At 44.5% G+C, this 13,459-nt stretch overlaps 1 protein-coding gene across 3 annotated transcripts in view; it reads left to right on the forward strand.

The window, feature by feature from the left end:
- Nucleotides 1-13,061, forward strand: part of mybpc2a (myosin binding protein Ca) — a 44,495-nt gene extending 31,434 nt beyond the window's left edge. For all 3 annotated transcript variants that reach the window (XM_041063114.1, XM_041063112.1, XM_041063113.1), the window contains 17 exons: nt 576-745; nt 2,070-2,235; nt 2,736-2,842; nt 2,944-2,973; nt 3,321-3,460; nt 3,725-3,884; nt 4,353-4,457; nt 4,631-4,819; nt 4,958-5,092; nt 5,392-5,559; nt 6,017-6,105; nt 7,866-8,061; nt 9,182-9,321; nt 10,002-10,161; nt 11,327-11,463; nt 12,150-12,336; nt 12,663-13,061. In XM_041063114.1, coding sequence (XP_040919048.1) covers nt 576-745; nt 2,070-2,235; nt 2,736-2,842; nt 2,944-2,973; nt 3,321-3,460; nt 3,725-3,884; nt 4,353-4,457; nt 4,631-4,819; nt 4,958-5,092; nt 5,392-5,559; nt 6,017-6,105; nt 7,866-8,061; nt 9,182-9,321; nt 10,002-10,161; nt 11,327-11,463; nt 12,150-12,336; nt 12,663-12,697 — 2,314 coding nt within the window. In that variant the 3' untranslated portion in view covers nt 12,698-13,061. The remainder of the gene's footprint in view (nt 1-575; nt 746-2,069; nt 2,236-2,735; nt 2,843-2,943; nt 2,974-3,320; nt 3,461-3,724; nt 3,885-4,352; nt 4,458-4,630; nt 4,820-4,957; nt 5,093-5,391; nt 5,560-6,016; nt 6,106-7,865; nt 8,062-9,181; nt 9,322-10,001; nt 10,162-11,326; nt 11,464-12,149; nt 12,337-12,662) is intronic.
- Nucleotides 13,062-13,459: the final 398 nt, after the last annotated feature.

Genomic DNA, 13,459 nt, shown 5'->3' on the forward strand with positions numbered 1-13,459 from the left:
TTAGCTATGCAAACATTTAAATAACATTTGAAAAAAAGCAAAAACAAAAATTATAATATGCAAACAGTTATTTTACTTATACGGGTAATATTTTTGAGCATTTTATGCCTGTGTTACATAGAGAAAGCAGAGAGATGACAGGAAACAAGGGGAGAGAGTGAGATGGGGAATGACATTCAGCAAAGGTCTCTGGCTGGACACGAATCAGGGACATAGCGGTTCATGGTCAGTGGTTTAAACCCCTAGGCTACCATGGTGCCCTCAATTGCTTGTGTTTTGTGTCGGGGCGAACATTTCTCTTTGCCTGACAAAAGTCATAAGTGGTAGTGTTGCATGTTCTGTATTATCACTATTGGCTGTGAATTCTGGGACACACTTAAGTTCTGAAAAATCTATATGGACTGGAAACTTCATATAGATTTCTCTACCATTTTTGAAATGTGCCAAAAGCGTGCGATCCCTTAAGGCTCTACCCGAGTAGAACACTGCAGACATGTCAGTCAGCTTTTTCTTTCTTTTCGATGTGTTGAAGTGTCACTAAAGCATATGTGTGTGTGTGTGTGTTTTCTCCTTAGGATGAAAGATGGAGTTGAGCTGAACAGGGAAACTGCAGGTTCAAAGTACAGGTTTAAAAAAGATGGGAAGAGGCACATCTTGATCATAAATGAAGTTACGATGGAGGATATCGGAATGTACTACGTCTTCACCAATGGTGGAGAGTCGAAGGCAGAGCTGGAGGTTGAAGGTAACTCATCTTCTGTTAGAGCCAAAGGCTTAGTGTTAGGGCTGTGGATTTATGCTGGGCTGCCTATTACAAATTATAATACTGAAAAATAACTGAAACGCAACAAGGAAATAAAAACAAACCAAGATTAAAAAAAAGCTGGATGAGGATTTAAAATCATACAACCTAAAAACTACAGAAGTTCAAAGGTATGATATAGATTTAAATGCTTCAACATGTGATCTGAGGTGCACGAAAATTAGAAAATCAGTCTGAAGTTATATATAAATAAGATATAACAGCATCAGAAGCAGGAAGGTACAGACTATCAGCTGCTGTGTAAAGTTTACTAACAAGCATTTCAGACATGGTTCTTCAATTAGGAACTTAAAGAAAATTTACACATCAGCGCGTGTTGATGTTTTCCATTCTGACAAGCATGAACGGCAATAAATTAGTCATTACTCATACCATAATTAATATCACTACATTAATCCCTTGTATCAGTTGTTCATCACCCTATTCGTCATGCTAATTTCCTCTTACACATCCAAAACTGATGGTTGGGTCCTGCCTCGCCCTTCAGATATCGGGCTGTCTCAGATGCTGCAAACCCGCAAGCCAGACGAATCAACCAAATTGATTAGAATGTGAGACAACGTCTGTCCTTCCTCCAAACTGGACACTCCAGCCGCAGTTAGAGTGCACCAGGTGGCCAATGCGAACATAGTGTTGCAACCTAAATATATAAAAATAGACTGGCTGCATAAGGTGCATCCCAAGATCATGGAGGAGCACCTCATTACTGTAGTGTCCCATAGTGTGTCATGTTGTGGTTGACATCCACAGGAGTCAAGAGAATAAAGCCTGGAGGGAAACTGCCACAGTTACTTATCACCAGGTGAGTTAATCATAAAATAGATTAACAAAAGCCCCGCTGGCCACCGGTAAATATGGCAATAAGGATTTGTTAAATAAAAAAATATGTAATATAATGTTTTAAAGGATAAAAGAATAGTACAACTGTTGCTTTTAAATGAAAAGATGGACACCGTTCTCATATAACAATACAACCAGCAACCTGTTAGCTTAGCCTGTCACAAAGACTGGAAAAGGGCGAAACAGCCCCCGGTAAAAACACATTCCTAAAATGTCTTCACTAAATGCTCAGTTATTCTACCTTTGCATGATGAAGTAATACTAAAACAGAAAGTGCAGCGTATTTAATAACTATATTCAAGCATTTCCTCCTGACACTGGTCAAAACGGGCTTTATCACCTGTGTAAACCAGCGTCTGTGCTGCAGCATGTGCTGATCTGTGTTGGTGTTTGGTTTTTGCTTCAGATAAGGAGCTGGAGGTTCTGCAGAGCATAGCCGACCTGACATTGAAGGCTGCTGAACAGGCTGTATTCAAGTGTGAAGTGTCTGATGAAAAAGTGACGGGGAAATGGTTCAAGGACGGCGTCGAAGTCCAGCCCAGCGATCGCATCAAAATGAGTCACATTGGAAGGTATTATATCAGACCGCTGCGGGTCCATGTTTGAATGTCAGGAAGCAGCTGCTTTGAGCTCTCCGCCCTGAACCGTCACGCACAGCTACGGACATACACAAACACAAACCGATACGCATGCACACAGACTCACAAAATTGTAGAGCTATCACAACAAGCGGTGTCTGTCACATGGCTCGGGAAACTATTACCAAAGGGTTTTCTTAGTTGTTTGACCCATTTTTCAGATTCTGTAAAGCTCTAACCTCTAAACACACACACACACATACCACACACACCCCTAGGGCCCGGGGTTTCTCCCAGTAATCCCTCCATCAGAGCTGCCTATGGCAGGAGATATGCTGAGGCAACAGCGGTCACACAAGGTGAAAGCCATTTAGTATGTTTCTCACTCTGCGATATTGCCTCATGGAGTACGTTGCTAGGGCAACTGTCTTTTGCATAATTGTGGGTCACAACGAGTGTTGTCTCCTTGGTAACTTGTGGTAACATGTCCGCAGGACCCACAAGCTTACGATTGATGACGTGAAGGCTTCGGACGCTGGGGATTATACTTTTGTCCCTGATGGCTATGCTCTTTCTCTCTCCGCAAAACTCAACTTCCTGGGTGAGAGCGACACGCAAACCAAAATAAGAATGTGATGCACTTCCTGGGTTTGATCTGACCATGTCAGAATTTTAAGACTGTTTTGTCTTTTTTCTTCTCAGAGATCAAGATTGACTACGTTCCCCGACAAGGTAAGTGGTGCTTTCTGTGAGATATATATATATTCATCAGCTTACATGACAGGATATGTTTGATCTATGTGAGGGTGTCTACATGTAGATTCAGCATTGGCCTGCGTTCATATACAACTAAACTGCAACAGCAAAGAAAATGCTGGAAGCGATGTGAAAAGGCGCCAAGCGGACACACGCTCTAGCTTGCTTGTTTAGCAAATGGAAATGTGCCTTTTCAGTTTTCAACCCAGAAAAGTGTTCAGATCAGAAAAAATTATCATATTTAACACATCCATTAATAGCACAGAGTGTTGTCTTTCTAACCTGAGCGACCTCTCTCCTTCCATCTTCTCCTCTAATGAAAGATCCTCCCAAAATCCACCTGGACACCAGCGGCACCGGCAACAAGAACACCATCATAGTGGTGGCTGGAAACAAACTTCGCCTTGACGTTGAGATCACAGGAGAGCCGGCCCCCACTGTGTGCTGGATGAAAGGAGACCAAGTGAGGAAGAGTAGAGAGGAGTCTCATCACTCACCTCATACACACTCAAACACACGTCAGATACTTTCTACCTTTGTGCGTCAATCAGACTATCCAGTCGTTAGTCAGTGAATAGTACAAAAGGAGAATGAAACATGAGGTAGAGTGGGAAGGTTGAATCACCTGTCATTGTGGCAGCTGTGCCGTCGTCAAGCCACACCATTCTCTTCAACAGAGTCCTTTGTTCTGTCTGCCTCCCTCACTCTGTCCTGCTACGTGTGGTAGGTGGTGGCTGAGGCCGAGGGACGCGTCCGCGTGGAGACGAGGAAGACCCTGAGCAGCTTAGTAATAGAGGGGGCGGAGAGAGACGATGAGGGCCACTACTTCATCACCGTGACTAACCCTGCCGGAGAGGACAAGGCTGAAGTCATTGTCAAGATCGTGGGTCAGCGGCTTGCTCTCACTTTTGCCTTTTACACTTCTCATTTTCCTGCCTTTTGTTGCTCCCATCCCATTCTTCCTGGTTTTGCTGGGAGCTGTATGGTTTTGAACTGAGACTGGGGAATGGTCTGGAAACACTGATGCAACAAACACATACAAAAAGAAAAAAATATATATTATTAATAACATAATTGGCCAGATCGACAATTTAACGACACGGTTATTTGCCAGTGAAGTGAACATTATTTGATTTGGTTCAAAGAAAGGCTATAAATATAAGGTTTAAATGGAATCATTTTAAAAAAAGCTTTTCCCAGTACCCACTCTGCAGCTCACATCTGCATGCATTCTTACACTGTACTGCTTAGAAGACCCACTTCCTCACCCTCACTCATACCCACGCCTTCTCTCATTTCTCTCTCTGTTTCATCTTTCCTCTCTTTCCATTTCCAACTGTAACCTGCCTCTCCAGATGTGCCCAACCCTCCTGAGAATGTCAAATGCACGTCAGTTGGCGAGGACTCTGCTGCAATCACATGGGACCCTCCTGCATTTGACGGCGGAGTTCCCATTAAAGGTACCCCCGAAACACACAGCATCTAATGTTCACATCTGATGTCTCCCTCCCAGGAGAAAACAGCAGTTTAGAATCCTCTCTGTTTATAACATTGCAATGTTTTTGAACTCTTTTCCAGAGAACGCTGAGCCGCTTTTAATGACTCCACCGTATGTTGATATTGCTTCCTCCAGGGTACCTGATGGAGAGGAAGAAGGTTGGCTCGTCCAGATGGACCAAGCTCAACTTTGATGTTTATGAGTCCACCACGTACGACGCTAAGAAGATGATTGAAGGTGTACTTTATGAGATGAGAGTGTTTGCGGTCAACGGCATCGGCATCTCTCAGCCCAGCACAAACTCAAAGCCCTTCATGCCCATTGGTGCGTTGCCATTTGTCATTAGCAGAATGGCTAATTAACAGAGGTTTCTCCACACAACGCTCATTGAGGCAGCTTAACCTACCTCCCATCCCACTTACACTGGGTATTAACGTATTAATTAGCTCCTGTCTCTTTCAGCCCCCACCAGCGAGCCCACTCGCCTCATGGTGGATGATGTGACAGACACTACCTGTGCACTCAAGTGGCGTCCTCCTGAGAGAATCGGAGCGGGTGGCATCAGTGGTTACATCATAGAGTACTGCAAAGAAGGAAGTAAATACATGCAGATCATTGCTTCATCACTTCATATTGAGGTGTTATTGGAGGTTTATCACTCATAACCAATGATAACATTAAATTTACAGAGCATTAAATTGATTATTAATGCATTAGAGATCATTAAAGCCAACTGTGATGAAATATACATTTGGATGATGTTCATCCTTCTCCAGTACAACTTTCTTTGTTCAATATTCACACCTGATTCCTGGTGAGATCTTTGGATTGACTCTGGTTCTCTGACTGGTTCCTTGCTTGCCCCTTCTCTTCTTCTGATCTGACTCACCCCTCAGGTGACCAGTGGGTGCAGGCTAACGAGAAACCGGTGGAAAAGACCCAGTACAGGGTGAAGGGTCTCCCAGTCGCGGAGAAGATGCTGTTCAGAGTGACGGCCGTCAACCTCGCTGGGCGCAGCCCCCCCGCCACTCTCGCCCAGGCCGTCACTATCAGAGAGATCATGGGTCAGATATACGTTTTAGGTCTTCAAAAATTCAACAGATATTTTATGGATCTAATATCTAATAAATCCACCTCTTTTCACGCTCTAACTGAAGTACTGGTACCCAGTTTGGTACCAGTACTTATGTACCATTGTTAACTATGTTCAGCCACTGTTAAAGGATAGTGCTGCTCGGTGGAAAAAACCAAACATCTAATTATCAGGTTTACCACTGAGTCTTAGCTCTAATAAATATTACTGTAAACCTTCTCAAGGATTATTGCTTAATAACATACTGCATCGAAGAAGGAATAATTCCGCTGTGTATTTTTGTATCTCAATAATATGTACCTCTGGTACACACACACACTCATGAACATACACATAACATGCTTACTGTACATGCTGTACATTTTATATATCTACATTCCCCTACACCACCCACACATCCACAAATTCTGTTTATCTTCACCACCCAGAGAATCCAAAGATCCGCCTGCCTCGCCATCTGAGAACCAAACTCATCACGACTGTGGGCGATAAGGTGAACTTGGTCATCCCCTTCCAGGTTAGTCCAAGTCTGGCCAAGCCCTGAGTTGTTTGTTTGTTTGTTTTTTCCCGTCTACATGCAGAGTTTTGACTACACAGACTAGATTTACAATAGCAGAGTAAAAGCAGTTCTGCCTAAAGATTATGAGGTTACTTTCACATTGACTGTATTTAACACATGGATGTAGCACCCATGACGTCACCCATTGGTTTCGGGGAGTCGGTTTTGTGACCAAACCATGGGCATTTGAGCTGCGCCATCTTGGATTTTACTGGGAGTGTACTTTCCATATTTGGCGAAGAGCCGGTTACTCTATGGGTCAGCCGGCGGAGAACCCGGCCACTTAGCTCGGAGCAACCGAGCTAGCCTAAGGCTAATCAGCTAATCAGCTAGGCTAACAAGCTAAGCGGCAGCTACACGCAGCTACATCCACCACACGACAGTCCCCGAGTCCGACCCGACTAGCTCGACCCCGGGCGACCGCGACACACAGCGTACAACAGAGATCATAATGTTGCTGCTGTGTTTTAAACATGACTGTTTCAGAGAGAGGTTTTAGATGGAGCTGCAGAGTTTGGTGGTTTAATGACAACAATGAGAACAATGTTTAATATTTACCGGCTTTCACCGCTGCCTCCATCCACTATCCACTTACAGTTACAGCAGCACACAAACAACAGCAGCCGCTGACTGACGGAGCTGCTCTGTCCATGCAATGTCGGACTTTTTAAACAGAAAAATGAGACGAAATAAAATTGTAGCCTAGTATTCCCACAATAAACGCTCTCTGAGAGCACGGAACACACCGCAACAGCGTTCCTAACATTATCCGCTCCGGCCCTCTATCTGTCTCAGCAAAATATGCTAATACATGCTAATTCGTGCAAACATCCAGGTAAAATAGTGAGAAATTTACTTACCGAAAAAACATGCGACACAGACTCCTTCAACGGTCGGTTAGTACAGTCTACACTACAATAAGCCATACTGTCACAAAAACCTATCCGAACATTGGCAAACAAACACGAACACTGCAGCCCCCTGTCCACCGCTGGAGATAGCTAAAGACCTCTGGATGTAGCCGCCTAGCCCAGCCGATGCGTTAGCAAAGAGCTAACTGCCAGTGCCTGCCTATGGGGCTGTCACTCAACGTAACCACGCCCTAATTTATGTAAGAACTTTAAGCCTAAATAACACTAAAACGGTTGTGGTACAAGAGAGTTTACAGATATTGAATTTACAGAACCCCGCCCCCCCCCCAGATGGGGGGGGGGGGGGGGGGTTTCTGTAAATTCAATATCTGTAAACTCTCTTAACCGAGAGAGCAAGAGCTGAAAGGGCACAGAGAGCATCACACCGTCTGACAGCAGCTTGCAAATTATTGTAATGGTGAAAAGAAGCTAACCATAAGTAGCAAAGGGGAAGCCATTGTTATAAATAAAAACAGACAAGAAAAGTGAGCCTTAGCTTTTGAAGAAGCAGATGAAAAGCAAGTTGTGAGACAGAGGATGTGGCTACACGATGTTCTCCTGGGAGAAAAGAGCACCAGACTTTGTTCAAGTGGCTGCTTCCTTACTGATGTAATATGTTTTCTACCTGAACCTGAGAGCTGTTTAAGCAGAGCAGGAGGCCCTACAGCAGCCAAAACATGAGATGAATTTTCTGTCGCGAAAAAAAAAAAAAAGTTATCTGAGATCAACTTGCACCTGATTTAAAGATCTATTTGAAGGCTTTTTTCTTCTAACTTTTTTTTTTCTTTTTCTTTGCTCTAACTGCAGGGTAAGCCTCGCCCTGTCGTGACCTGGTTCAAAGATGGCGTTCTCCTGGAGGACAAAACAGTGGGAACTCGTACCAGTGAAGTGGACACCATCCTCTTCATCCGCTCGGCGGAGAGAACCCACTCCGGAACGTACACACTGTCTGTTCAGATTGAGAACATGTCGGACAGCGCGGACATACAGATCCAGGTTGTAGGTCAGTCCACCGACACCCTCTCGACCACCTAAAGAGAAGCACGCTTCTGTTGCATGTTCTCTCATTAAGATTAGAACACCGCGTATGGTTCATACTTCACAAGGTACACGGCTAATAACCTGTTTGGAAGGGGATGATGACTTGAGCCCAAATCTGTGACATGCCACAAGTTTTTTTTCAAATTTGATGATAATTCCTAATTTCATACTCCTAAGGATCTGTGACTTGAAGAAGCAAATCATCAAAGCGCTGATTCCTCTCTCACGCATAATCCTGGCTCCTGCACTGCCACTGTGGCCGCCAGCTCATTCCTCAGCTTACGGCTCGTATCCCCGGGTCAGGGTACTGGGTGGATTATTCGGCGGGGCTCCGCTGGGATTATTTGCGTGTAGACTGGGATTAGGCTTGGATTTTAAGGGCTACTCTGTCACTTCCTCCGCTGAGAAGGTTGAGCTAATGAGAGGCTGCAGCTCCTCTGATCAGGCCCCCCTCAGCTGATCTGTCACCGTACTGTCTCATCAGGAGACAGTACAGGAAGGATTAACAGGCAAAAACAGTTGCTCACAGTTTGTACTGTACTCCACAGAGGAGAGCGCACACAGCAAGATTAATGACAAATACATTACTGTGCTGTACAGTATTTCTGTACTGCTCTGGGTATAGCACAGGCCACACAGCGGGATCAATGATAAACTCACTGCATTCTTCTGCTCTGTAATCCGGACAGGCAAAGCATACTATTTCTCAGTTTGTCAGTTCTATGCCAACACAGTTTTTCTAGTAATGCATGCAGCCATCGCCGCCTTTACTTGAACCTTTGTCTTTTGCTCTGCTCATCTGTCAATCTTTGCCAAATCTCTTCTGCTGCGAGTGTTGATTTCTTTCTCTCCATGGGACTTTCCTGCTTCAGATGTGTTTATCAGTCTACCTCTCTCTCTCTACCTCTAAAAGCTTGCCCGCATTTCTACCCAGGCAGGGGGAAAAAAAGTTAGTTATCTCAACCAGCTGTACAGTATGTTCTTCCCTGCTCATGATTTTCTAATGAACTTTCCTTGTTCAGAGTTTCACACAAAATCCTCCAACTCTATCTCGACTCTGTCTCCTCTCTCAATCCCGTCAGAAAAGCCCGGTCCTCCCATCGCCGTGCATGTCACAGACGTCTGGGGTTTCAACGCTGCTCTGGAGTGGAAGCCGCCCAAAGACGACGGCAACTGTGAGATTATCGGCTACACCATTCAGAAGGCTGACAAGAAGACTGGGGTAGGCATGAAGAGAAGTGTATAGGAGTAGAGATATGGGGTTCAGGGGAGGTAACTCGCAGGCTACCTTATAGGAGGTCTGCAACTCTCGAGCAAGAATGACTGAGACCAGTACATTTATATTTATGAGAATCTTCTTAACAGAATAAAGAAAAACGTTAATGTTTGTGTAACCTTGACTTGTTAATTTGCAAGTTTACATTTAAGTCTCAGGTGAGGACAGTTGCATTTTACATGCACGTAAGCAAACAGCCTGTAAATCATTTTCCTCAGTGGATGGACTGGATATTTTTCTCATGTTTAAATGCTCAGAAGCTGAAATTAAAAGGCACAGTCTGATTCTTTGTAGCATGTAGGGAAGACACAGAGCAGAGGAAGACAGGAGCGACCTGAGTATGGAGTAGAAAACGTAACAACGCTTTCATCATTGCTATTTTCCAACATCTGTAACTGTCCAGTGGACCTTCATGATGGCTCTGTCTGAGCCTGCTAGGAGATTTGTCACGAAACTGCAGGGCCTCGCTATACAGTCATGGTCATTATGTTTCATGAATCGACAGGAAGGTGGACTGGGGATGGGGATTCTTCGGCTTATATAGATCTCAACCTCAGCTATAAGTCTCTTTGAACCTCTGCTCCCCCCGTCTCCTTCTCTTTCTCTATCTGTCTCTCTCACATCAGGAGTGGTTCACGGTCTATGAGCACAACCGCAGGCCCAGCTGCACTGTATCTGACCTGGTCATGGGGAACGAGTATTCCTTTCGAGTGCTCAGCGAAAACATCTGTGGCCTCAGTGACGAGGCTGGCATCAGCAAGAACACCGCCGTCATTACCAAAACAGGTAATGAAATCCCCGCTGAGCGCTGTGCACTGTTACATGATAACATTGCTTTTGATGCCAAGGAACATCTAACGCACGCTGAGCTGTAGGCCACAGTCTATTCAATTAAAACATAAACGGAGCATTGTGGCATGTAATCGGTACGATAGCGAAAAGGGAAAGTCGTCAGGAACATTGCGCAACGACTAAAAACACCAACTGTAATATGATTTTTAACGATAGAACACAGTAATAACATTAGAAATACTTGTGATTAATTACTTGGACATAATTTAAAAAGAAAATGAATTCACACTGATTATGCTAAGCAGAAATATTCTTTGACAGAGTGTTAAATAACATTTAATACTGGCCGCGGATTATGAAAGCAACTAGGCTGGGAAATTAACACCTGCCACCAGCCAAATGCTGCTACTGTTGTTGTGTTGTTGCATTTGCTTACTCTACCAGAAAATCTGGCAGCCAACCAGCCAATCTCTTTTGTGTTCCAAGGAGCAGTCTGGCCCATAAAAACGTGAGAACTGTTGATCAGGATGAAACAAAAGTCAGTTTCTTGTCTCGAGAACTGAAATCGTGATCTGCAGAAATTAAAACCATTTGCTGGTGTAATAGAAATTGCTATGATTTAAACGGCAAAACAATACAGTAGGTTATAAATTAATCATTTCAAGAGACCGTGTTTTACACAATCCCCGAGCAGAGTTGGCCTTAAAAGTGAGACACTAACTTGCCAAATATTTTGGTGTGTGTTGAACTGAGTCATGTCCATCAAAATTAAAACGTCATAAATATGTTGCTTCATTCACCAAATGGTTTTGGCCGTCTCTCCTTCGTCAGGGTGGTGTCTGTGAAGATAGCAAGTACACAAAACATATAACATATAAAAACACATAATTAAAAACATCATTCTCTGGTAAACTTAATCTTTTATTAACCCATCAATGGGTGAAAAGGTTTAATATCCATTTTTAATACAGTTCTTCTTGCAGCCTCGCTTACCTTGTTTTGGGAAACTGGAAACTGCCTCAGACACCAGCTGAAAACATCTGGAAAACATGGTTTACTGGACAAGAGTTAATGTTTCTGGACTTCCACACTGGTCTGCGCCTCACTGTGTGTTTGTAAGAATTAAACTGAAACAGAAACCACTTCTCCGCTTGTCCAGGTTTGGCCTACAACCCTCCACCGTTCAAAGAGAAGGACATGAGCAGATCCCCCAAATTCACAACGCCCCTGGTGGACAGAAGTGTGATTGCAGGTTACACCACTGCCATCAGCTGTGCCGTCCGCGGCTACCCCAAGGTATTTACGTCTGTACCGCAAAACGTGTGCATCAGACAAACTACTTTGTGAACAAACTCTAATCTAGAGAACAGAAAAACATGTTAAAATTAAGCATTATTATATAACTTTTCTAAGAATTCATCATGATAACAAGAAAATGAATGGACTGACATTTAGCCTAGAAACCTGTGGAATTTACAGAAGGCAATATATCTCAGCTTTATCTTGCACATGAACAAACTCTACACGACAGCAGTATAGCACCACCCAGTCTGCATATGCTTTACCCACGCTGGTCCCTGGTAGCTCTGCTGCAAGGCTACGCCACAGATTTCATGCTTTGTGTTTTTTCGAGCGAGCGCACAGGGTTTGAGTGTCAAACAGTGAGTGTAGAACAGTCAGAGAGGATTTTGATGCCTTTGCAGCAGGAGTGTATTTTTATGTCTGAAGCTAGAACAAGAGGTGGAGCAGAAAGATCTTTGAACACACGTTTTCCTTTTTTCTTTCTTTCTTTTTTTTATCCCACCGAATCGGCAAAGATTTGTCAAGCCGAAATGTTGACCTAATTTCACCCCTCCCTCTTCCCTCCTCCCTCTGCTCTCCTACCCTCCCAACATCCCTCGCTCTGTTTATGCTCTCCCTCCTCCTTTTTCTCTCCTCCATCCCGCCAATTTTGCCTCCTCCTCCGACACACCGTTTCTCAGCCAAAGATCATTTGGATGAAGAACAATATGATCATCAGTGAAGATCCCAAGTTCCTGATGCAGAACAACCAGGGCGTGTTGACTCTGAACATCCGTAAGCCGAGTCTGTTTGATGGAGGCCGATACACCTGCAGAGCCGTCAACGATCTTGGGCAGGACGAGGTGGAGTGCAAGCTGGAGGTTCGAGGTACGCTGCCTGAGCCTCGCTTCCCATAATGCCCTAGATCCAAAAGCAGCGAGCTGGAGCATGACCCGGGACAGGCCAAGTCTGTCTCTGACAGTCCTCAATAAAGCTCAGCGTGACAAATCTCCATCTCCTCTACAGTTTGACTGATCTCTTGTTGTGAAACTTCAGTTGAAATTCTGGCAGCTCGCACTAAAAATAAATCACCTCGCTGTATTTGTCAGTTAAAGTTTCAGAGACCGCAGATGACTCCGAGTGCTGTACTTTCTTTAAACAGGACGATGTAACCGGCCTCTCGTGCTGATTTTAATTTCTCTTTTTCTCCGCAGTTCTACAAGAGAAAGGAGAGGAGGCGAAGAAATGAGCGACAGCACGAAACAGCAGAGGATACAGTTGAACAGGAATAGTAATGGATTATGTATAACGGCGTAGTCATGAATAAATATGATTAGAATAGATCACTGGTGAGGCTCTAAAGCCAATACGCCTGCCCCCCCCCCCCGCCTTTCCTTCCTATACACTTGCCTTTCACTGCTGCTTTGACGAATGCCACATCAGTAATATGCCATAAATTTTTACAGCAAGCTGCCACCTTGTCACTTCCTGACTGAGAGACGCCACAGAGTAGTGTAGTAGCACTGCCCCGCTGTGACCACACACAGATGGATCCTTCTTATCTGTGAAGTGGACCTGTCACTGAACACACTTATAAAACAGCCTTTCATCCATTACGGCTCCCTGTGTTGTCTGTTTTGTGTCCGGGACGTTTTTATAGGTTGGGATGAATTTATGATTGTGATGCAGCTGCAGCACTGAAACCACCGCAGTGTGACCGGCCGGCTGCACACCTCTGCTTCCTCGCTGCGCCGTTAGATATGTGTGATGTGCGAGCAGGGCCCTGCGATGGTTGAACGGAGGGATCACTATTCAGCCAGGCATGGCCGACATCATGGAGCCACTGGGGTTAAAGGGGTTCTTATACACAGGTATAGACCTGCCGCATCCTTCATGCACACACACACAGGGGCCACACATGTTGACTCACACACACACTCGCCCACATGCTCTCATACTACAATTCTCATGGCATGACCTATAGTAGTAGGCCTTTACAGATACATGGCTT

The sequence above is a fragment of the Toxotes jaculatrix genome, chromosome 18, assembly GCF_017976425.1.
Source record: "Toxotes jaculatrix isolate fToxJac2 chromosome 18, fToxJac2.pri, whole genome shotgun sequence".
Classification (NCBI taxonomy): domain Eukaryota; kingdom Metazoa; phylum Chordata; class Actinopteri; family Toxotidae; genus Toxotes; species Toxotes jaculatrix.